Source organism: Peromyscus maniculatus, chromosome 6 (genome assembly GCF_049852395.1).
Source record: "Peromyscus maniculatus bairdii isolate BWxNUB_F1_BW_parent chromosome 6, HU_Pman_BW_mat_3.1, whole genome shotgun sequence".
Taxonomy (NCBI): Eukaryota; Metazoa; Chordata; class Mammalia; order Rodentia; family Cricetidae; genus Peromyscus; species Peromyscus maniculatus.
The window spans coordinates 102,160,703-102,186,780 of NC_134857.1; the positions used below are offsets into that span (position 1 = coordinate 102,160,703).

Sequence of the window (26,078 nt, forward strand, 5' to 3'; positions counted from 1 at the left end):
CCACAGTAAACCCTAACATTAGGAATTCTATCCAGTTTGTTTTCTGTGCTCAGTTTCTCCTGTGGGTTTCTCTTCTGCTTAAGTCTGAACTCATACCAGCTATCCCAGTGCATAACTGTTTTCATGGGGTTTCCTTTTCCTATATTCCCTAGGATGTCTTGCACCTCTGTTATTTGGATCCGTCAGGTTCACTATCATTCTGCCGGATCACATTTAGCAGTAGCTTCCGAGAAAGTTGGTAAAATACTATTTTTGAAGCTAGAAATATTTTTATTGATAGCACCCACCCCACCCCCTACCCTGCTACCACACTGAAGCTTTCTGAATTCATGCTCCTGTGACAGGCTATGGCCTTTACCACCACTTTTAACTAACAGACTTTGGCTGAGTAGAGTTGGAAACAATTTCTGTCAGAAATTTAACAATACTATTGTACTATTTTCCCTGAGGTTTTGGTTTGGTTTTTCAAGACAGAGTTTCTCCATGTTAACAGCTTTAGCTATCATGGAACTCACTTGTAGAGCAGGCTTGCCTCAAACTCACAGAGATCCTCCTGCCTCTGCCTCCCAACTGCTGGGATTAAAGGTGTTTGCCACCATTGCCAGTTCATTATTTTCTGGTTTCTATATAAGCAGACTGGGATACACTCAATCCCATTCTAATTCCTGATTCATTTTAAAAGGCATGCTTATTTTATTTGCTGCATCATTGTGTTGCTGTGAGTAAATGTGTTTCTCAGGGAACTCACGTCTTTACATTTGAAGACATTTTTTCTGGACTTACTTATGACTTTCTTTTATATCTAAAATGCTTATTATTTTGAAAAGGAAACTGCTAAATGAAATCTTCTAACTTTATTATGTTTTCAGTTTCAAACCTCTGTTCTTTTACTTTACTTTCTGAAAGACGTCAATTTTATCGATCTAATGGATTTTTCATTTCTCCTTCCATGAACTTCTTTTTGTTCTTTTTTTTTTTTTTTTAAAGATTTATTTATTTATTATGTATACAGAAGAGGGCGCCAGATCTCACTACAGATGGTTGTAAGCCGCCATGTGGTTGCTGGGAATTGAACTCAGGACCTCTGGAAGAGCAGTCGGTGCTCTTAACCTCTGAGCCATCTCTCCAGCCCCTTCTTTTTGTTCTTTACATCCACCGTTTTAATGGTACCTGTCCTTATTTCCATGGATATAGGATTCCCTCTACTTCACAGAGAAAATTAATACCAGCTTTGAGTTTTTAAGCTTTGTACCTTTCATAGCTGCTGTTTCTCCTTATAATTAACATTATTGTTATTTTTTTGTTTGTATGTTTGTTTTTTGAGACAGGGTTTCTCTTTGTAGTCCTGGCTGGCCTTGAACTCACAGAGATCCATTTATCTCTGCCTCCCAGTGCTATGATTAAAGGTGTGCACCACTGCCCCACACTGCTGTTTCTTTTAAGTTGCTTTTTTTGCTATATATTAGTGTGGTCTCTGTCTGGAGATCTTTGGCTATGTGCTGTATGTATGTATGTATGTATGTATGTATGTATACAATGTTCTGACTGCATGTATCCCCTGCATGCCAGAAGAGGACATGAGATCTCCTTATGGATGGTTGTGAGCCATCATGTGGTTGCCAGGAATTGAACTCAGGACCTCTGGGAAGAGCTTTAGTGCTCTTAACCTCTGAGCCATCTCTCCAGCCTCATATGTGCTCTTATTTTAAACGCCCATTAAAAACTCTGAAGGTGGGGCGGCTAAGCCTGGTCTTTCCCTCTAGAATGAAACAGCCAGGTAGTTTCCTTGGAAATTCCCTGTGTTATTTCCCCTCAACCCAACCCCACTTCTCCTTGTCAATTCCCAGAGAAAGCGTCTTCTAAGTCCTTGCCTGGAAAATGCCTTGCTATCTGTGTTCTGAGAATTACCTAGAAAAAGAAAGCAGAAGACTTGAGTTTTTTTTTTTTTTTTTGGTTTTTTGAGACAAGGTTTCTCTGTGTAGCTATGCACCTTTCCTGGGACTCACTTGGTAGCCCAGGCTGGTCTCGAACTCACAGAGATCCTCCTGGCTCTGTCTCCTGAGTGCTGGGATTAAAGGCGTGCGCCACCACCGACCGGCCAAGACTTGAGTATTTTACCCAATCCCACTGTAGAGCCAGTGGCTCTGGGTTAATAATTTTGATACAAATTGAAGCTACTTACAAATAAGTGTTTTATATTAGGTATCTTATTTGTTAAAAAATACTTTTCTTGAAACAGCCAAGCACAAACAAGTGAGTACAAATGAATAAAAAGTATCCACAGAAAACCACATCTACTCCCTTCTCCTGCTCAGCAGAACCTCCCTCTCAATACACAAAGGCTGTACACAGCTGTGGCTCGCGGTCCCACGCTCCCCACAGGCTCATCAACGGCACCTAGGAGGAAGTCTGCTGGGGTTTTCTGGCAGTTTATGTCCTTGATAAAAAAGGACAGTGAGGAAAGAAATGTTCCTTTTCTCCTGCCTCTGGGAGCCACTTAAAGAAGGATATACTGCCTGGCTCAAGGCCTGCCATAAGGCACAAAGCTATAGAGTGAGACCCAACACAGTCCGAGTGGCATAAGCACCCCTACATGTAGCGCTGTGACATCACTCCACTACTGACCCCTGGAGCCGCTGTGTCTCGGCTGTTCTTAGAAACGTGTGTGCTGTCATCTGGAGCCTCCCGACTGGCAGGCCTAGCATCTGATGTTTATCTTCCTAAGTTCTGACCATCCCTTCAAGACCTCTTTCACAGGTCTATTTTCTTCTGTCCTCAGTTTAAATGCTGTTGTTCACCCTGGGAGCAATAACTGTCTTCCAATGTTTTTTTTCAACTGTTTCCAGTTCCTTATTTTCCTCAGTCTCTTATAGCTCCTTTCAATTATGCCAAACACATTAGGAATTCTATAATTTTGTTTTGACTCAAAGGAAAGACAAAGAATTAGGAAACAGGATCCTCTACTTGTTTCTACACATATATTATACCAGTCAGTCTCTTTCATTAACTGTAGGCTCCACAAAAAATAAAAGCCATGTCATATTTAGTTTTGAACATATAGGGAAAAGTACAAGCACAGGGTTGAATTTATTTTCATAATACTGTTAATCACTTAAAAAATACATACATTTGAAATACCTTATTTTTATAATGGTTCTTTCTTTCTTATGACCTTTGCAACTTTTTCTTAATAACTGCCAACTGTTCTAAAGGCAAGTCAGCACATATTGTCAACAGATTTGTGTCAACAGCCATTTCTAGAGGAACCAGAATCTCCTTTGTATAGGAGTATGTTATTTTGTGCAAATGAAAATACACAGTCTCTCACTTATTAGATGGCAGAAACTAAGGATGCCACCAACAGTAATTTGAAATTTAATAAATAAAAGTCCTCCCTTAAAGTCTTGGTGAAACCAATTATAAAGAAATTGAAGCTGGGCGGTGGTGGGGCACGCCTTTAATCTCAGCACTCGAGGGGCAGAGCCAGGTGGATCTCATTGAGTTTGAGGCCAGCCTGGTCTACAGAGCCAAGATCCAGGACAGGCACCAAAACTACACAGAGAAACCCTGTCTTGAAAAACCAAAAAAGAAAAGAAAAAAAAAAAAAAAAAAGAAAATGAAAACAGACTATTAATGTACCTATGAACTCTAAAACAGCACTGGTGATTAAAATAGAATTTAAGTTTTGAATATGCATGTTAACAAGAAAATATAAAAAACATGGCAAATATATGCATGAGCTTTCAAAATACCAAAGATTTGCACAGCATGAAACCAGTGTATCCTACACGCACTTACAAAATTTCTGCCTCAAAGTCCTACTGACAATCACATCTAAACAGTAAATACACACACACACACACACACACACACACACACACACACACACACACACGCAAAAAAAAAACTTTTCAGCACAACTCTTAAGGAATATAGTATCTATCATAAAAATGCTAGCAAAGAGCCAATCACTTGGCAACCTGAACATTTAGAAAGACTATTTATTTTGTACAACAGTCTTTCAATCCAGCATTTCCAGTAAAGAAAAGACTACAGTGTCTATATGGACACCTTGTTTATATTTATCAAAACCTTTAAGAAAACCCACATTATCAAGGACCGTAGGGAAATTCTAAGTCGACAGTATGTTTTCTATCTCTGTCCTATTCAGTTCTTTTTCTACAGTTAGGAGCTTAGAGAAATGTAGGACTACAGGTAGCTACAAGAAACACTTCCTATAAGGTAGCCCTTGCTCCTCAGTATTCACAATGCTAAAAAAAAAAGGCCAAGAGAAACACAGTGTTAAAAAGGTTCAAGAACCACAGTCTTGGTCTCTCCTCTGAGGCAAATAGTCTTCCAAGAAATCTGTTTCTACTAATCCAAGCCCCTCTTGATACTGCATAAATTTCCCTAACATACACCATGATATGAAGACTAGAGAATTCGTCTAAGTATTTACACAGGGAAAAACGGAAAGGAAATGAGCTCACATCCTCCATTTATATTCTTGCTTACTACACAACAAAACAAATGGCAGGTTATGAACAATACTAGAAATACTAGACTCGGAGGTAAAGAATGTACATTTTCTGATTAACCATGAAAATACTGTAACTCACATTATCCATCTGTTTCCAACACATGTCAAGGTACTGTTGAGCTTTTCGTCCTTCTTGGAGATGCTGAAGATTAAAACCATCAACAAACAAAAATAATTACACTTATTATTAAGTAAAAGGCTCTTCACTTCATTTTTATGAAGGTGATAAAATAATACATGTATATAGAGATAATGCATCTTTAACTAGAGATTAGAAAGAGAATAAAATAAATTTCTTTAAAATACATCTTATAGATTACTTTAAACTTTTAAAATAATTTTTAAAACAGGCATAATATTAAAGAAAATAATGATCATCTTCAATAGAAGTTTTCTATAAAAAGTCAGATAACAAGTAATATGTCTTTTAGGTTTACAAGTCTAATGGTATTCTGTCCCTACAATACAAAAGCAGCTGCAGGAATGATCAAACCCAATGAATGCAGATTAGACTTCAGGGACAGTAAAATTCAAATTTTATATAATTTTACATGTCCAAGAGTAGTTTCTAATTCTTTTTTCAATCACTTAAATATGTAAAGTATTCTTAGCTTATGGGATCTAGGAAACAAATATAAGTGACATGCTGTGTTTGGTCTGTGGACTGTATGTTGCCAAACCCTGCTTTTAAATTCAAACAGATCATAAACTGGTAAGCATATCTCACAGTTTTTCTTTTTCATTGAAATTTTTTTTCACAGTATACTCTGATCTCATTTTTTTTTTTTTTAAGACAGGGTTTCTCTGTGTAGCTTTGCACCTTTCCTGGAACTCACTCTGTAGCCCAGGCTGGCCTCGAACTCAGAGAGATCTGCCTGCCTCTGCCTCCCGAGTGCTGGGATTAAAGGTGTACACCACCACCACACAGCTCATCTCACTATTTTTAAATAAAAGAAATCCAGTAATATAGGAAACCAGTTTTTATTGAACATATATTTCTAAAGAGAAAAATAATTATTTGTTTGAAACTATTTTATAAGCTGTTGTAATTCTATAAAAATTAAAAAGATTACCATTTTTCTTTCAGTTTTCAGATCATGGGCATATCTCATTAATTCACCATATACTCTGTGTGCCATTTCTTCCGCAACTACCTCTCGCTGTCCTGCGTAGTCGTTTAACTCATTAAGGATGTTAAAAAAGGCGATACATGAAGTAAACCTGGCAAAACACATTTAAAATAATAAGACTTATTTTTGTTTCCATTACAATTTTTTTGGTGAGTTATTTTTGGTGTCTAAAGCAAGTTTGAATACACTCAACCTAAATGTTAGCTACTTGTTCTAAATTTAACTATATATGGATAATATATATCCTGCATTAAGCTTAAGTTGTACATGTTTAAGTATCTTTAAATAGCCTTTAATTTATAAACAAAGGAATATTTGGGGGTCAAAATATAATAAGAATACTACCTGCAGGCTCTTTTGACATAGTGGAATCTCTTAGGTTGCCAACTGACTGGCCTGAGCTTGGGAATCACTTGGGTGGATTCCTAGGCTTGGCAGCTGAACCTGTTGCAGAGATGATGTGCTTGTTCTCGAGGACAGAACCTGCCAATCATACCACTCAAATGCATCTTGATGGCTGATCTACAGAACAACTTTGCTATCAGCTCTGGATACAGCTGCCTGTATGCCTGCCCACATCCTGAATGGAGGTGTACCATTATGATTGGCACCAAAGCGGGATAAAGGGGGCAAAAATAAGGGTAAAAATGTGTGTGAAGGGAAGGAGAGAAACAAAGAAAATTACTGTGTTAAAATGTATATATCTACTTGGAACACACCAAGGAACACTATCTTAAACTGACAGCTCAAACAGGGATCCCTTAAGAATGCTAAGAACCAATGCATATACAAAAGCTTGAGTCTAATTTCATTTAGTTTCTGTGGTTCATAACCACCTGCATATTCGTGTTTAGGACTTCCATCCAAAAAGCCTTTTATTCAGGACTCAAAAAATTATCCCCCAAATTTCATCACTTTTCATTATCCTTTTAAATCAATAAGCCAAGCAGTTTTCACTGCCTGCAAGGCAAAACTCTTAGAAAGTTAGGGACAAGTACACACACAGGCGTGTGGGAAAACACGCCTTTCTTCTGGAGACTAAACAACTCAAGGAAAATCCTGCTCTAAATCCTACTTAGAAACTCCTCTTTCGATTATTCTTAAAAAAAAAAAAAAACAAAACAAAAAACAAAAAGCCAACCTTAAACCAAAACACCCCACATCAAAACAAAAATAAAACACTACTAAGTTCATTAAAGTATCTATCCTCAGAAGATAAATAGTAGTCCATTGTGATGTTTTTATTAAAGTAAACTTTAAAGAAAAACATGTACGATTACAGTATATGTTACCAAGTAATGAAGTGTATATATGTTCTGAATATTTTTAACATGCAGTAACTAACAGGTTAGATTTACCTTGGCTCTTCATCTTTGGATGAGCGTTTGGGACAGTATTTCTTAACCAGATTTCTATAGGAAGAAAAGTTGTAATTTTATAAACAATACTTTCAAAATAAAAATACTTTCGAAGTTTCTAATTTCATAAACACTATTGGATGTAAAACACTGAGAACAGCAACATGATCATCAGCAAACATTAATATAATATGATCATCATTTACACTTCGTTCTTAGAATATTACCACTATTTCTGTTTACGGTACTGTAATTACAATTAGATTATGCTATTAACTGAGAGGAACAATACAAAAACAATATTCAGTATATGAAACTGAGTGATGGAACAAAGACATTCGAGAGAAATTCCATCACTCTTCTGTTTAACAAATCTTATATTTTTAATATTAACTAAGGCAAAATATAAACAGATGCTGACTAAGGGGATGAAGGAACAGCTGGCCACCATTCTCTACCATGCTATTTTTCTATGAAAACCATCCTGTGACTCAACATCCAACCCCCACTCTCCACCCCACCCCCCTTCAAGGTGCTGGGCAGCTTTCATGCTAAAGAAGTGGTCAACCAATAACCATACCCTTATCCCTTTCTTTAGGAAAATAATTACATTCTGACTTGTTACTCTATGTGCCTACATCCATGTCTATCCATAACATTCTTATTTTAGAATGCTGTCTTATTTCACACTTATGAAATAAGAGATTCTAGCACAGAGATTTTGGAGCTAGATGGGGTCATGTGCACTTGAATCTTGGCTGTTTTGCATGGTGTTTATATGACCTGGAGCAATTTACATCAATTTATCTATTCCTTAGATTCCTATATGGTGTCACCAGTACCTATTCCACAGATTTCTGAGAAGTAACTGAGATAAGACATTGGCTTTAGTGTTTATAATAAATATAATATGTCTGCTTTACAACACATAGACCACTGAAGATCCAGATTTTTTAACATTCGTGTGTGTGTGTGTGTGTGTGTGTGTGTGTGTGTGTGTGTGTGTGTACAGGTGCATGTGGGCTACAGCACACCTGTAGAGGTCAGAGAACAATCAGCTGTTTCTCCTCCCCTTCCACCTCATTTGAGAGAGGGGCTCTTGTTCAGCACTGCATGTACCAGGCTGGCTGGCCAGTTAACTTTTGGAGGGTCTCCAGTTTCCAGCTCATATCTTGTCCCAAGAGTGCTTAATTACAGACATGAGATGCCATGTCCAGAGTTATATGAGTTCTGGGAACTCAAACTCAGATTCTCATGCTTGAATTGAACAAGCACTGAACCATCTCTCCATCCCCACAGACTCTGAAAAGTAATTCTGTGTCTGTTGAATCAAAAATTAAAAAAAAACTAATGACTGCATTAAAAAAAAATCCCCCTTTATAAGATATTTCCTGGTATTTAATTTATACTGTATTTTCTAAAAGCTAAGTACACAATGGATCGGAAACTAAAAAACAAAAAATTAAAAAAAAAAAACTAGTCTATCATCATGATTTAAACGTAAGCATTTAATTATTTTCAGAATAGGATAAATTAATCCCACTTTCCCAGTTAAACTTATTGATTGCACAAACAGTTAAGTGCTATGTACTAGAACTGCCAATGAAGTGTACCCAAGCTCAGGAGATAGTCTCTGGAAAGAAAACAGGTGTACACCAGAATCACCAAGTGCAGCATGGTCAGTGCTGTGATAAAGACACAGGGAGGGTGCGACAACAAAAGAAGAAAAGCCACCACCAAGGAAGGAAAAAACAGGTACAAGTTCAGTCTGTCATCAAGAAATCAATCGTTATTAGAATGTACAGGGTCAAAGTACTAGGTATTACCTGTGATTTTTATCAAAATATGAATATTTAAGAAATTACTACATACTACACTAGTCATTTTAGTTTCATTTCTGTTGCTATGATAAAATACCCTGGGGGAAAAATTACTTAGAGGAGAAAGGGTTTATTCAGTTTACAATTCCAAGTTACGGTCTATCATTGTGGGGAAATCAAGTCAGGAACTTGAAGCAGCTAGACAGTCACAATCAAGAGCAAAGAGAGCAAATGTGGGAATGCCTGTGCTCATCTCATCCCTATTATACAGCCTAGGACCCGAACTTAGGAAGTGCTTCCACTCACCATGGTCAGGCCTTCTTGCCTAAATTAATGTAACCAAGACAACCTCACAGACATGCCCACAGGCCAACCATATCTAAACAACCTCTAATTGAGACTCACTTCCCAAGTAATTCTAGATTGTATCAAGTTGACAATTGAAACTAACCATCACCGTATTTTACACACACAACACATACACACAATTTCTAAGTAACTATACAGGTATATGCACAATCATTTTAACAGGTAAGATTACTGATCTATACCTATAAAATAGATATTTCTAAGCAATATCACATGAAGAAACCAGTTAGCTCTTGGAAGAGCTTTCTGAAAAGAAGATAGACTAAAATTTCCAATTCTCTGACTTTGCCTAAAGAGGTAAATAGGAATTAGGAAACTGGAAAGCCTTGAGGGGAATTCTAACAGAGAAAGTATAATGAGCAAAGAGCAGGAAGCAAGAAAAGAAATTCATGAAGAACTCAGAGAGGGCTCTATCTTGCTGGCACATCAAAAATGAACCAGAGCATGATGAGTACAGGGGTAGAAAGGACAAATGAGGAACATAGAAAAAAAACCCAAGTCATATTAATAAACACTATTCTTAACCAATGGTTAAGTACTAGGAACATAGTCCAAACTCATTGTAGGACTTAGATTAATTTCACTGTTCACCTAAATACCAGCAAAACTATTAAGTACTACTTATTATTCTAGGTATTAGAATGGTAGAAAAAGAATAGTCATAACTATCAAACTAGCAATTATGTAAAACCTACAGTCATTCTGAAAGAGAACCCAAAAAGGGAAGATCTGAGAAAGCGATGACAGATCTAGGAGCTAAGTAGAATAAGCAAATTGAGAGACAAAAATAGATTAGTAGTTGCCCAAACCAGGAAAAGGACGAAATTACTGGAGATGGGTACAAAATTTATTTGTGTGATAACAATGCTCTAAAAGTATAGGGCTCTGGGGATGGCTAGATCCTGAATGCTTGCTGTGAAGCATGGTGACCAGAGTTCTATCTCAAGCTCTCATGTAGAAGCAGCTGTGTGCACCAAGGCTCACCCGAAATCCCATTGCTAGGGAGGTAGACACTAGATATCTGAAGCTTACAACAGACCTTACTATCCTACTAAATACTTCTTTGTGTAATTAGATCAACAGATAATCTAGTCACATGACTCAGTCAGTTCGTTCCTTTGATTAACCCAATCTAAGCTGAGCTTCTAACGCTTGAAATGAATCTAACAGGTTAACCTCCCAAGTTTTTACATAGTTGGAACATAGCAAAATACCACTAATCTGAAATCTAATTACTGAGGAAAGAGAACAGATAAGAAGACAGGAAGAAGACCTCAGATACTATACACAAGTCACAATGGACTCAACTCAAGCCAATTCTGCTATGGGAAAACTATGGCAAAGTCCACAGTGCTAGCATTTTCCACCAAATTAAAAATCCCATTGTAACAAAATATAAGCTCTGGAAAACACACATCAACTTTTTATGAATACTCCTATCTAGTGTACTCCTATCTAGTGTACTGGGTTGTTTTATGTCAACTTGACAAAAGCTAGAGTCACTGTAGAGGAGGGAGCCTCAATTGAGAAAATGACTCCATAAGATCAGGCTGTAGGCAAGTCCATATAGCATTTTCTTACTTAGTGATCCATGGTGGAGGGCTCAGCCAACTATAGGTGGGGCCGCCCCTGGGCTGGTGGTCCTGGAAAAGCAGGCTGAGCAAACAAGCTATGTGGACCAAGTACTTCTCCATGGACTCTGCACTAGCTCCTGCCTCCAGGCTCTTACTCTGTTTGAGTTCCTGTCTGGACTTCCCTCCATGATGAACAGCGATATGGAAGCATAAGCCCATAAACCCTTTTGTCCCCAAGCTGCTTTGGTCCACGGTGTTTCATCATAGCGATAGTAACCCTGAGACATCTAGTGAGAGGAACTAGAAAAAAAGACTCAAATTTAATTGTGTTAGAATCATCATACACTGTTTTCACATGTTAAAAACTATTAAATGAAACATTCAATATGGTTGATTCCCTCAAAGAAGTTAATTTCAGTGGTCTTCTAAGAATGCCTGAGGTTAGCAAAGGAGAAAATGGTTACTAAGTTCATAAATTCAGCTTTTCATATTGAATATGCTTATTAGCTCAAATAAATCTTAAACTGACTTACTTGTCTTACACATGTTAAGTATAAAATATTCAAGCTGTTTCTAAACTAAAAAAATATTTTAAGCAAATCTCAAGAAAAATCTGCCCTTATATTTCAGAATGTTTATCTCTCAAAGGCCCACAGACTAAGTTGTCAGTCTGTATGGAGGACATGTTTTGATAAGGTACTATAGACCAAGAGTTTATGGAAACACAAACTATTATATATACAATATATTACAGAAGTATAATAAATGTGATATATAGGGGTACTTTATCTGTGTGTGTCCATGTCCATGTGTATTTTATCCACATTTTCTTTTCTGGTCCTATTTGGTGTTCTACAGCCTCTTGCACCTTGATAGGCAGCTCTTGCTTTAGATTGGGGATATTTTCTTCTATGATTTTGTTGAAAATATTTTCTACATCTTTGACCTGGGTCTCTTCTCCTGTAACTATTATTCCTAGGTTTGGTCTTTTTTATGGTGTTTCAGAGTTCCAGTATGTTCCCTTCTTGGGTTTTCCTGAATTTGACATTTTCTCTGACTAAGTGATCCAATTCCTTTACATTGTTCTTAAGACCCGATATTTTTTCTTCCACTTCACCCATTTTAACATAAACTTGAGTTCCTTTCCAGTTCCTCTCACTAGACACAAGTACTCTTAAAGAAGTTGGTGAGTACTTTTCCAGAACTTATGTTTTGCTATAATAGAAATTTTAAACTTGTAGAAAAAAATGCTAACATTGTGGACTTTCCTCTGATTTTTTTGTTTAAATTCCTGAATTTTTCATTTTAAGATTTCATTTTGGCTTTCATTCCAAGATTCTATCTCTTCAATAAATTCTGTTTTCATATCTTGAATTATTTCCATTATTTCATTCAAATATGTTTTGGGGGTTGGCATTCTGGAATTTTATATTCTCTTCAGAGTTCTTTGATAATGTTTATTATTGCTACTCTGAAGTCACTGTCTTATACATCATCTCATCTAAGACACTTTTCTTAGGGAACATTACTGTGGGAGTACTAACTGTTGGTGGACACTTGTTTTGGTTACTCCTGTTTGTATATTTGCAGTAGGACCTATTGAAGTTGAGGTTGTTGGTTCTGTCTCTTGGATAGAAGTCTTGTCTCTTTTGCTGACTGCGTGTCTGAAACTCTTTTTCCTGTTACTCCAATTTGTCAAGTGGTTCGCCAGTTGTATGGGGTTTAGGGTTCTATCTCTGGGCAATTCAGTGTTGATATTCAAATAGGATTTCGGGAGTAGTTCAGGCTCAGGTCTGGCTATATGAAGTTTCTAAGCCCAGGAAGAGACCTATAGAGCTAAGAGGATCCTCATTTTCAATCTTCAGGAGTCTTGGGGAAGTGTTTATGACTCTTCCATGGGCAGAGTGGACTCTGGTAAAATTGGTGCTATGAGTCTGGGATCCCTAAAGGGTATTTTTGAGAAGGGAAAATGGAAGGAAGTTCCTTAGGCATGTTGCAGAGATGGGTTGAGTGCTGGTGTGGATTACTGATCCACCCTGGAGAAAGGGGATCCTTGCAAAGAGGATCAGTATAGTTGGCATGGAAAATCTGGTATCTGCCCAGAAAACGGACCAGGTAGACAAATTGAAAATCGGTGGTATCTTAGTTACTCTGCCACTTCTATGATAAAGCACCATAACCAAGGCAACTTATAAAAGAAAGCATTTAACCTGGAGCTCAAGGTTTCAGAGGACCAGAGTTCAAGTAATGGTCAAAAATATGGTAGCAGGGAGCGTTGAGTGAGAGCTTACATGTTGATCCACAAATAGGAAAAAGAGACAAAGACTGGGAATGGCCTGGATCTTTTGAAATCTCAAAGGTAGGTTCCTAGTAACATATCTCTTCCAACAGGCCAGGTCTCCTTATCCTTCTCAAACAGTTCCACTAACTAGAGACCAAGTATTTAAACACATGAGACCATGGAAGCCATTCTCATTCAAACTACCACAGGTGGAACTGAAGTGGGGGAGTCCGGCTTTCCTGCTAGGGATGAGTACAAGCATGTGTGGCAGGGGAGGAAGGGTTTCCAGCTCTAGTTGGGACTCTCTATCAGAAGGAGGTGTGCAGGAAGGGGCACAGAAAGGCAGACCAGACACATGTTCCTTAGGCAAGTGGCGGAGGCCATATGGATTCAGTGCACATTTCTACCAGATCTTCAACGAAAAATGAACACCAATATTCCTGAAGCTATTCCACAAAATAGAAAAGGAAGGAACATTTCCAAATTCCTTTTACAAAGCCAGTATTCTGATAACAATAACCAAAGAACAATAACAAAAAAATGGAGGAAAAAGCAATTTGCAGGCCCATATTTTTCAACATAGAAACAAAAATTCTCAGAATACTTGGGAGCAGAATTCAAGAATGTAAATTGACAAAAATAATCACATAAATAAGATTAAGGAAGAAAAACCACAGGATCATCTTATTAGTTATAGAAAAGGCCTTTGACAAAATCCAGCATCCATCCATAATAAAAGTACTGGGGAGAACAGGGATGCAGGGGATATCTAAACATAATAAAGGCAACATACAAGGAACCCACAGTCAACATCATCCAAAATGGAGAAAATTCAAAGCATTTCCAATAAATCAGGAATAAGACAAGGATGTCCACTCTCTCAACTCCTTTTCAACCTAGTAATGGGTTAGAATGGTAAGACAAGTGGAGATGGAGGGATACTAGCAGGAAAAGAAGAAGCAAAAGTCTTATTACTCACAGATAATATGACTCTATGTTAAAAGACCGTAAAGACTACACCAGAAAATTCCTACCGCTAATAATTACATTCAGCAAAGCAGCAAGAGAGAAAATTAACACACAAACTCAGTAGCCTTTATATATACAAATGACAAACATGAGAAAGAAATCAAGGAAACAATGTCATTCACAATTGCGTGTGTGTGTGTGTGTGTGTATGTGTGTGTGTGTGTGTGTGTGTGTGTGTGTGTGTGTGTGTTTATTGGAATATATCTAACCAAAGACATGAAAGACTTGTACAATGAAAACTTTAAGACACTGAAAAAATAAACTGAAAGTGGAAAGAGCTCCTATGCTCGTAGATTGGCAGGATTAGTATTATGAAAATGGCCACCCTACCAGTATTTTAAAGATTCAATACAATCCCATCAAAATTCCAATACATTTCTATTACTAGACACTAGAGACTAACAAATAAAAAGCCCAGTGCCAGGAATGGGTTACTTCTTTTAGAGTTGTTGGTCAATGAGGTCCTATAAACCTCCAAACATTATAGACTATTGCCACTGACTGCTCTTAGCCTCTCTAACTTGATGGCAAGACGTTACTGCTGAAGACACCACATACTTAAGCCAAAAACATGATAAGATCAAGCTGGTACACACCTGGAAGCTTCATCTCTATTATCCAGCTTTCACAGTGCTGCAAGGTGCTACACAAGCTATTGGGGAAGAAGAGTCATCAAGGATGCCCAGCTACAAACCTGCAAGCTACAATAATGACTGAATTGGCAAGACAGGCCCACTGATGCAATAGTGGCACGAACATCATGGGAGTGACCTACCAATTTCTGACTGGATTTAGGCCCCATCCGTAAGATGAAACTTAAACCTGGCACCATCATCTAGCTAAGAGCCTATTGCTAGATAGTTCATAGCCCTTGAGAAGAACCTACTTACAGATAATATGATTCTATGCTGCTAAACGGACACAGTATTAAACAAACTCGTAATGATTTACTGTTATACTATAGATCAATTACATCTCTTAACTTTCATCTGTGAAGCTCCTATTTGCAATAGTGATTAACATAAAGACTCAAAACTGGCCAAGGAATAATAGACTACAAAATGCTCAGCCTTTAAGGGGGAACATATAGACTATATACATACATATTCATGCACTCACAGCTAAGGCAGTTGATGACAACAAGGAAAAACAGTGTCTTCTGGATACAGCAGGGAAGCTGCACATATGAACTCACAGTGGTTGTGACAGCATGCACAAGACTTGTGCAAGCCCAAGCCAGTCCAAATCCTAGCAGACAGGGGAGCTGGGCATACAGTCCTTCTGCTGAGTGTGGAGCTACTGGCAACTGCTGGCTTTTGAGAGAAGGAAAGAGTTTTCTCCAAAGTGTGGCCTCTAGCAGTAAGCCAACAACACTCAGTGGAATATCACACATCTGTGAATACTTGGGCAGCATAAATTGATCTTAGAGGATTTAAGAGGGGGAAAAGGCACAAAGCTGTGTGGACAGGGAATCAGGAGGTAGATCTGGGAAGACTTGGGGAAGGGATGAATATGAAACTCTCAACTAATTTTTTGAAGTAAAAAATTAGGATGTGTATAATTTCACAGTAGGGGGTTATGACCCCACTCATTATTATATAATACTAGAACATCTGGATATAATGCACACTTTCAGTCTCAATTTTTATACCCATACCAGATGCTGAGTAGACAGGGAATAGAAAGAAATTAGAAACTTTAAATATTGATGTCTGAAAAACCTAGGGAAGGGGGGGGGGGGTAGGGATCAAACAAGCTCCAAGATATGAAGGTACACAAATGGTCTTCCCATATTTTTTTTTACACACCAGCCCCTAGTTTCCCTTTATTTTCAACATGTCAAGAATATACTTCACATAAAATACAGACGAATGTGAGCTACACATTCGTATATCAACTCCAGTCTACACTCAAAGAATGTTAGCAATGTGTCATTACTCTTGTGTGATAAGTGTAACAATGAGGCTTTTTAGGAAACTGTAGATCTTTCAGAAGAGTATTTTTCAAGTATGTTTAAAATAGAAAAGAAAAAAAAACTGTTCAATTTAGACAGAGGAACAAACTGACACCACAGACTTAAGTATTATGTTTTTCAGATAAATTCTGCTAAGAAATTTGATCATTTGTTTTCCTTTTAAATGTTAGATTCAAAAGACCAACCAAACGGGAGCTATTAGGCTCAGTGCTTGAGTGCCTATTTAACAGACACGAGGCCCCAGGTTGATTCTCAGAAAAGGGTGAAGGGCTGAATAAAGTATATACAACTGATATTATGAACAACCAAACTATTTTTTTCAGTTTAATTAAACAATGAGGTCCTTAAAGAGTGAGAATTCCACCATAAAGACATTCAAACCAACAGGTTTGAACTTATTTTCTTTCTTAAAAGGTTTTCGGCTTTACATGTAAGTTCTGTTTAGATCATATAATCTAAGAAAACATTTTCATATAATAGGAATATGCCTTACAGTTCTTATGGAAATGGTTATGCATGCATATGTAGAAAAGTGACAGTTTACTGAATCATCCCACAAAAAAATGGAGGCAGAAGCCTACTCTAAGGCAGGTACTCTCTAAGTGCTAAAAATACAATGGTTACAGAAGTCATCAAACTCTTGTGAACATAAAATGGACAGCAGTTTGGTCACACTGAAAAATGACTCAATCCAGCTGTTACAAATCAAACTAGCTTAGTAACTGGCTAGCAATTAAACTGAACAGCCATCTCTTAGGTATACCAGGAAGAAGGAAGATTAACTAGAGCTCCAAGACACACAAAAACACAAAAATGGGAACAGAGGGCAATGACAACGAGAAAGCAAAACAAAGCCAGCTGTACTAATGATAGCTAATGAGGTCCAATACACACGTCAAGATGCAGTTACACCATATTTAAGAAAAGTTCCCCAAGGACTGTACTTCTTTTCTTCTGATAAAGCATCAAAAGAAAATAGTTAATAGAACTGAAGAGAATATTAGGGGGAAATCAGAGAAAACTAAAGTAATACACCATCTGTAATTTATAACAGGTTGCAGAAACAAAAGTAAACAATATTGACTCAAATCTTCCTAATAAAAAAGATCACTCTCTCAATGAGGTTTAAAACCTCAAGTAATGGAAGCACCCGAATCTGTCCCTCAGACAATTGGGCTTCTTGAAATGCTGCTGCTGGTTTTTATGTAGCTTCATTAAAGAGAAAAACATTTTCTTAAAAGGAAGAACTTCTAAACTGTTAACCCCTTTTACCTTAACTTTATGGAAAAGTACACAGCTAAAACTAAATTTATAAATTATATAACTTTTCTTCCTCTTTGAAACAGGGTCTCACTATGCAGCCCTGGATGGCCTGGGACTCACAATGATCCACCTGCCTCTGTCCCACAGATTAAAGGATGTGCCATCATCTAGGATAAATGTCTACGATTGTTACTATATGCTATATTTACATGGATCAGTTAGTTGGAAAGGGTATGTTACTTAGTTTGGGGATAAGTTACTAATGTATGCAGCGAAGTCTTTACAGATATAAAGATGTACTATGCACTGGCTATAGGGTAGGGGGATTGATAGAGAATTAGTAAATCTCTTAATGGTGAAATGCAATATAATGCAATTCCAAGAGCCCACATTCAGCAGCAACAGATAAATACAACTAGTTCTACCTTAACCTTCCTATCTCCAATTCCCAATCTGTAAAATAGTACTAAAATTTCAATTATTTTTAAAGGAAAATATGTTAATAAGTAACATGGAAAATAGCATTGACATATTAAATGCTATAGTAAGGATTAAGTAAATATATTTTTAAAATACTGCTTCTTCTTGCCAAGCACTGTTCTAGGAACTAGGAAAAAACAAAACAGAACAAACAAACCCCTCCCTTTGTGGGTTTTATATTTTAGTGTAGAGATTATATTCTAGAATTAAGCAGATATTATTTAAGTAATAAAATCACTCAGTGGTTCAATTCAGGTAGAGATATGTACTGAGGTGAAGTGGGTGGCAGGAGACTAACAGTGACTGCTGGGTTTCCACCAGATCAGTTCCATACAGGCACCACAAACACAGCTGGGCGTGGTGACAGACACTGGGAATCTCCACGGGCTACAGAGCAAGACCTTCTCTAAAAAGGAAGGGGAAAGCCTACGGGGCACTAAAGCAGCCACAAGTTAAAGAACAGCAGACCAAAAAAATAAAATTCAGTTTTACTTTTAGAAAGTCAGTACAAAAATGGGCTCTCTGGGTTCTTCTCAGTTTAAAACAAGTGACATGCTAATGGCAGATTCTGATAAGGAATGTAAAGTATGTAAGCTCACCCTAGAAACACGTTACATAAAATAATAACCTTAAAACAGTGATGTACATGATACCAAACTCCAGTACAGGTAGAAAGCAGTGTACCATCAAAGGTCATAAGAGTCTAAGTTAGATGGAAATAGTATTTATTTATTCATTCATGCAATGTATACTTAGCTAAATTATCTAGCTTGACATGGGAATACAAATGCACAGAATACCGTCTCTAATTAAAAAGTCAGAGAGATTTCTGCTCTAAGAGAAAACTAGCTTATTACAGTTTGCTCTTGGTATCCCACACTATCACATTTGGGTATTCTCGTGTGGAGGTTGGAGGATATAATTTTACACAGTCATACTTCTGTGATAGAACATAATACTGCAATTATTTTTACTAGAAGAGAAAATAATAGATATTTATTGTGCATATACAGATTCTCTTTTATACTTAGAAGTTTTAATTAATCCCTGTCATATACATATACAAGTTTATTAAAATAACTATTGGACTGGAGATCAACTTGGTGGCAAAGTGTCCACACAACAAGCATAAGGCATTGCACTTGATCCTGCAAGCACACAGACACACAGACACAGATACACAGACAGACAGACAGACAGACAGACAGACACACACACACACACACACACACACACACACACATGAACTGATTTCAGTTAGTTGTCTCTGTAAATACAAAACAGTAAACTAAGTACTCTGTAACCACCATTTAGCATCATTCAAAACAGATATCACACAACTTTAATCCCAGCACTCGGGAGGCAGAGGCAAGCAGATCTCTGTGAGTTCGAGGCCAGTCTGGTCTACAAAGCAAGTCCAGGATAGACTCCAAAGCTACACAGAGAAACCCTGTCTGAGAAAAAACAAAACAACGGACATCAATTGTCTTTGATTAGAAACTTTATTTTCTATACTTATATTTGAACCAATCCCCCAAATCAATCAATATCCAACACCAAAATACAGTTAAACCTCCTAAACTATCAAAACATATGAACAGAGAAGCGAGATGGTATACTCTGTTAATCCCAATACTCCAGAACCAGAGGTGAGCAAATTTGAGTTGGAGGCCAGCCTGGTCTGCACAGTGAGTTCCAGGACAGCCAGGGTTACACTGAGAGTGTTGAGTGTTTAAAACACACACACACACACACACACACACACACACACACACACACACACACACAAAAGAAGAATTTAAAAAAAGAGTAACGGGAGGTGGGCACAGGATGCCTCGGTATCCAAGTCTTAAAATGTTTAGTTTTGCACTGTGTTTGAACTGGAGCAGACATAATGACACAAGACTGAAACCCAGCACTTTGGAGGCTCCGAAAGGAAGGATGGCGAGTTGGATCAAGACTCTGCTCCCTGTCCCCACTGGGGGAAAAGAAGGGGATATTTAACAACCTGAATACAGTCATTACAAAGGAACAGAGTACCTCACTGAGCAGCATTCTCCTCCTAAACATGAAATCAACCTCTATAACAAAACTAGGAGGAGGTAGCTAAAAGAAGAGGAAATAAACAAGACAAGCCTCTTCCCTTTTTTGAACATAAAAAAACACTACAAACAGCACCTGACAATTCAATCATTTACCAGTCATTCATTCAAAGCAGCAAATCTCCACGCAGAAAGGAGTAGCCCGCTTCAAATTAAACATGCCTCCTCCCAAATCTTTACCCAAACACCTCGACATTATCTAATAAAATAACTCTGCTACTGAGAGCCACCCTTAGGATGGAAATATGACGAATTCCTTAAGTGTGTAACGTTCCATTAAAGAGGCAAATTCTCACACAAGGTGGACATGACAAATCCATTTCTCCCTATAAAATTAGAGTTTTTTCATAAATAATTCTGAGCTTCAGCCACTTTCCTTCAATAAAGTACTAATACCTGGCCTCCCTCGAAAGTGAAACCAGAGTTCATGACCAGTCTCAGAACAGCAGCAGACAAGCCTGCAGCTTGATTAGGTAAGCCAGTCCTCCACCATGACTCTCTGGGATCATTAGATAGTCCAGAGTGCTTAAGTTTATCTTATAAATTATCAGGTTTTTATTTTACAATTTGTAAGAGTACTCTTTCCAAGTGTACCAACACTTTGCTTAGAGTTTTAAATGATCAATCTAGTACAGTCATTGAAAATAACACAAAGGCGCACAAAGTAAAAATACCTCCCTTCCCTTGTCCACAAGAGCAACAACTAGGAACACCTCAAATCCTAGAGCTCTTCAGGATACAAATTTCACAAATTTTTACCTAATTATCCATACAAATTCAAACAAGCAGTAGGATCTACTATTGAGCTCTGCAATCTGCTGCTTATACTGATGGACTGAATATGAACAGTCTTAAATAAGCTGGTTGTTTAGACTGGTTATATACAACAGTATTTTTCATCATTCATATGTTGGTAGGTATTTCTAGAAGGGAATTCTATTTTTCTGCAATAAATAATTTTGTGCATGAATGTTTGTGTGTTTTCTACAAAAGTTTAGAAATTAAAATGCTGAATTAAATGACATTCATTATATTTTAAGGGAGTCTGTCAAATGCCCTATCTTCTTGGGAAAAAGTGATTAACCTTTTTCCTGAGGACCTAGGCACATTCCTACCCATTTTCATTTTGTTGTTGTATTGTAACACAGTGGTAACATTCTTGGGGGCCTCGGCAGTGAACTGGTTGTTCCTATTATTTCATCTGGTTTGTTTTTAATCTTTTATCATTTGTCATTTTGTGTATGTCTTCACTTCACTTGTATTGGAAGCTTGGAACTATAAATTTTTATTTGCTAGAATTGAGTACAAATTCAAAATTAGACAAAAGAGCTGGAGACTGTGCTCAGTGGTTAAGAGCTCTGGCTGCTCTTCAGAGAACCAAGTTCAGCTCCCAGCACCAACATGGCACTGACAACCATGTGTAATCTCAGTTCCAGGACACCAGGCACACACATGGTGCACAGATATAAATGTAGGCAAAACACCCATAAACATAATAAAATAAATGTACTTTTTAATAATTAGATGGCAGACATTTTTTTAATTTGTACATGAGTAAACTTTTCATGTTAACCTCTCAGAGGTCCTTTATGTGTAAGAATCCTAGATCACAATTTTGAACAGATAAGGTATCATCACTGTTATTACTAAAATACTGACAGGCTCCCTATTTGTATTCTTACATGAAAAGAGCCTTAAGAAAAACCAGACAGGAACAGATCAGGAAACTGGTACAATGTCAATGCTTTCATAAATATCGTAATAGTTCAAAAAAAAAAAGTTTTGCAAATCATTCACTCATTATACTAGACTTCAGTCATCCCACACCCAGTGAGCTGACCACAAGGATATAACTGACTTATCCCAAACATTTTCTCATCTTTCTGGGTCTACTATCAGTAGCTATCTTTCTTCTACCATTAACTATAAGTCAATTCAGTATCATCATTTCAATAAATTACACTAAATAAGCATAAAACCTAACCCAAGTCAAAATGACAAAGATCTTATAAAATAACTAGAAAAAAGAAGGTGAAGTGTGGTGGTGCAGCGTTTAATCCCAGTACTTGTGAGGCAGAGGCAGGCAGATCTCTGTGAGTTTAAAGACAGCCAGAGCTACAAAGTGCAAGTCTGTCTTGAAAAACATTAAAACAAATGGTGGTCGAGAGACCTCTGCTCTTCTTTCTGCCCCTCTGTTCTTCCATTTCCCACTCTCTGTTCTTCCATTTCCCACTCTCTGCTCTTCCTTCTGCCCCTCTGTTCTTCCATTTCCCCCTCTCTGTTCTTCCATTTCCCTCACTCTGTTCTTCCATTTCCCTCACTCTGTTCTTCCATTTCCCTCGCTCTGTTCTTCCATTTCCCTCGCTCTGTTCTTCCATTTCCCCCTCTCTCTGTTCTTCCATTTCCCCCTCTCTCTGTTCTTCCATTTCCCTCTCTCTGTTCTTCCATTTCCCCCTCTCTCTGTTCTTCCATTTCCCCCTCTCTCTGTTCTTCCATTTCCCCCTCTCTGTTCTTCCATTTCCCTCACTCTGTTCTTCCATTTCCCTCACTCTGTTCTTCCATTTCCCTCGCTCTGTTCTTCCATTTCCCTCGCTCTGTTCTTCCATTTCCCTCGCTCTGTTCTTCCATTTCCCCCTCTCTCTGTTCTTCCATTTCCCCCTCTCTCTGTTCTTCCATTTCCCCCTCGCTCTGTTCTTCCATTTCCCCCTCGCTCTGTTCTTCCATTTCCCCCTCGCTCTGTTCTTCCATTTCCCCCTCTCTCTGTTCTTCCATTTCCCCCTCGCTCTGTTCTTCCATTTCCCCTCTCTCTGTTCTTCCATTTCCCCCTCTCTCTGTTCTTCCATTTCCCCCTCTCTGTTCTTCCATTTCCCCCTCGCTCTGTTCTTCCATTTCCCCTCTCTCTGTTCTTCCATTTCCCCCTCTCTGTTCTTCCATTTCCCCCTCTCTCTGTTCTTCCATTTCCCCCTCTCTCTGTTCTTCCATTTCCCCCTCTCTCTGTTCTTCCATTTCCCTCTCTCTGTTCTTCCATTTCCCCTCCTCTCTGTTCTTCCATTTCCCTCTCTCTGTTCTTCCATTTCTCCCTCACTCTGTTCTTCCCTTTCCTTTCTCTCTGTTCTTCCATTTCTTCCTTCTTTCTCAAGGGTGTAACAGAGAAGAGTGGCTAAGATGCAGCGTATGAAATGGAAAATCCAGAGGCAAGGGAATAGAAAGGAGGAAGCTGAATGGAATTTACACACATCAGAAACAAGGAAAAGTAGAACTACAACAAGGAGCAGTTTATTTCACCCCCGAGTGGAAACATTCCTGGATTTTTCAATCATGTGGGCCTATTTAAGTGGAATTTTGTCCTCTGAAACAACACTCTCTTAGCTAAAACTTCTATAGGATGGTCTTCAAACTTTTATCAAGTTCCAGCAAGACTACTTGTAAAATTGTGATAAACAATAATAACTGTGCTATTTGAACAAAATCTTAAGATTAATTCCACCAAATTTAAGATTTAAAAACTCCCCCTATAAGTATTTTGCTAATAAATATTTTAACATAGAAGCTCAGCTCAGCACAAAGTATATTTCCAAGACTTAGAAATTCTCAAGTATTGTTTGTTTTTGCTCTTTTTTGGGACCCGGCTCCCAAATAAATCATACACAGAGGCTTATTCTTACTTATAAATGCCCGGCCTTAGCTTGGCTTGTTTCTTGTCAGCTTTTCCTAACTGTAAATTACCCCAGCTACCTTTTGCCTCTGGACCTTTTTCTTACTTCTGTAACCTTATTTTGTTTCTTACTCCATGGCTGGCTGTGTGGCTGGGTGGCTGGCCCCTGATGTCCTCCCTCCTTTTCTTGCTCCTTCCTTTTATCCTCCCAGATTTCTTCTACATATTCTCTCTACCTGCCAGCCTATCCTACCCTTTCTCCTGCCTTGCTATTGGCCATTCTTTATTAGACCATCAGGTGTTTTACACAGGCACAGTAACACAGCTTCACAGAGTTAAACAAATGCAACAAACAAAAGTAACACACCTTAAAACAATAGTCTACACTCAAGTTCAATGCATTAGAGACTTCTAAAAAAAATAAATATCAGGGAAGATTGAAAGTGTAAAACACTGAATACCCCAGGTCTTGTGTGTTTAGTCACCTAATCGTTTTATTTAGAGGCTTGAAGGTGGAGAGAAACTAAGGAAGACAGCAGACTCTGGCTGCTTAGACAGGGTCTCCCTTTGCTCTGAGATTTAAGGGTGTTAAATGTCTTTGTGCAATCAAAGTGACTTATGATCCAGTTAGTCAATATTCCCCATGACTTCAATTAACCATTAGTTCTCTAATTCAAACCAATTTGGATCAAAAACACAAGGTTTAATCTGTACAATATTAAAATAATATTAAGATGCTTAAACACATTAACTTCATTTCTAAAAAGTAAAAAATAAATCAACTTACCTCAATTGTTTCGCATAGTTCTGCTCAATTTCAATCCTCTCTTTAACAAACTTAGCATATCTTTCCAAGAAGTCAATTCCCCATTGTGTATGCTTATCTAAGCTATCGAACTGATCCTAGAAAAGGAAAGCAAGAACAGGTTGAACAAGCTTGAAATTGTATCCACAAATATGTTAACCAGTTTGATATTTGTACAGAGAAGTAATTAAGTATAAAGTGTAAAAGGAAGCCCCTAACTCCACCCACCTTTTCCTAACTCAGAAGGACAAATGTTGGGAACCACCTTTGGTCTGCAACTGTAGCTTTTCCTGGACTATCCTTTGCAGCTTTTGGTCTTGCCAAGCCTCCACAACCACATAAGCCAATTATTTAAAAGAAATCTCTCTAGAGTGCAGTTATCACTCCTTACTACCTCGAGCACAGAGGGCTAGCCTGGGCTCATCAAGTGAAGCAGCCCATCTCTAAGACCATAGTGACGGCAAACACCCCTGTGTCTACAACTAGAAGGAGGAAGCAGGGGAAACAGCTGTAAAGACAGGCTCAGGAAGCCGAAGAAACAAGACTAGTTTGGGGAGGATAAAGCCATCAGGCTACAGGAAATAATGGACAAGCTCACCGTTTGCTCCTAACTTCCCGTGGGCCATACTTAATAAGCAGATGAACGATGAGGACATATTCACAGGGCTGTGCTGAGGAACTACTGGGCATTCTTACAAGGGAGCTCCCTAATCATCCGCACAAGGGTAAATTTCGCCTCACACCTTGACTTCTGTCACTTCATATGAGCTCAGAAAGGCAGTTTCCATTCTTTTCCTTTCTGTTGCACTTTGTTGATCCACTACTGTGAAACTATCCCATTCTCACGATCAAGAGTCTTGTGCTCCCAGTTCCTAATACTGAGAATTTTACCCATCATCATAGGAAAAAATAAAGTTAATAAAGCAAATAGAAAGCAAAACAAAAAACAAATCAAAACAAAACAGAAAACCTTTCTTTGTAAACATACATATATGTGTCCTGTTGGTTCTGTTTCCCTGGAGAACACTGAAGAAAACTTTTCTCACATTGAAACAAACAGAAGTTGGCAGTCACTGTTTTGGCCTAAGCTCCTCTAATAAGTCCTGGATTTACTCATGCTGAAGGTCTCTGCTCACCAGGCCCAAACCAAGTTACCCATCAGTAACTGGCCTGAGAGATCAGGAAAGGGAAAACAGAGACAGACAGTAATAACCAAGCGCCTATGCAGGCCAGTTCTAACATGCACATCTTTAGCAACTCCCACGTGGAAAGTAACATTTAAACCTCCAAACTGCCTTTTGTTCCCTTCTGCTTTCTCAGCCCTTCTGTCTTCAGGACCAGCACACTCCTTGGGTTTTATGGACTCAAGTGTTGCCCAGATACAGACCTGTAAATCAGGTCAATTATAATCTTTAACTTTTAAAGTTTGTCTTTTGACAGATTTGCTGCCAATAAAAGATACAGTACTTGTAGGTGCCATAGATAAGTGATAGGTGCATCTCCAACCTTCATTACCAAAATACTTTCTCCATAATTCAGATTGCTTTGAAAAAGTAACTAATCACTAATCATTAAAACTTCCCTTTATCTTTTAAAGATACAAAATTTTCAAAATTACATATTATGTGAGCATGTAACTGACAGCCACTTATTTAAAAGGGTACCATCTTTAAAGCATCCGAGAGATTAAACAATGA

At 38.0% G+C, this 26,078-nt stretch overlaps 1 protein-coding gene across 2 annotated transcripts in view; it reads right to left on the reverse strand.

Moving 5' to 3' along the window:
* The window catches only part of Fnbp1l (formin binding protein 1 like), an 82,308-nt gene that overhangs the window by 26,386 nt on the left and 29,844 nt on the right, over positions 1-26,078 (reverse strand). For both annotated transcript variants that reach the window (XM_076574902.1, XM_076574901.1), the window contains exons 2-5: positions 24,364-24,479; positions 7,029-7,082; positions 5,614-5,761; positions 4,620-4,682 (exon numbers count right to left, since the gene is read on the reverse strand). In XM_076574902.1, the coding sequence (XP_076431017.1) occupies positions 4,620-4,682; positions 5,614-5,761; positions 7,029-7,082; positions 24,364-24,479 (381 nt within the window). The remainder of the gene's footprint in view (positions 1-4,619; positions 4,683-5,613; positions 5,762-7,028; positions 7,083-24,363; positions 24,480-26,078) is intronic.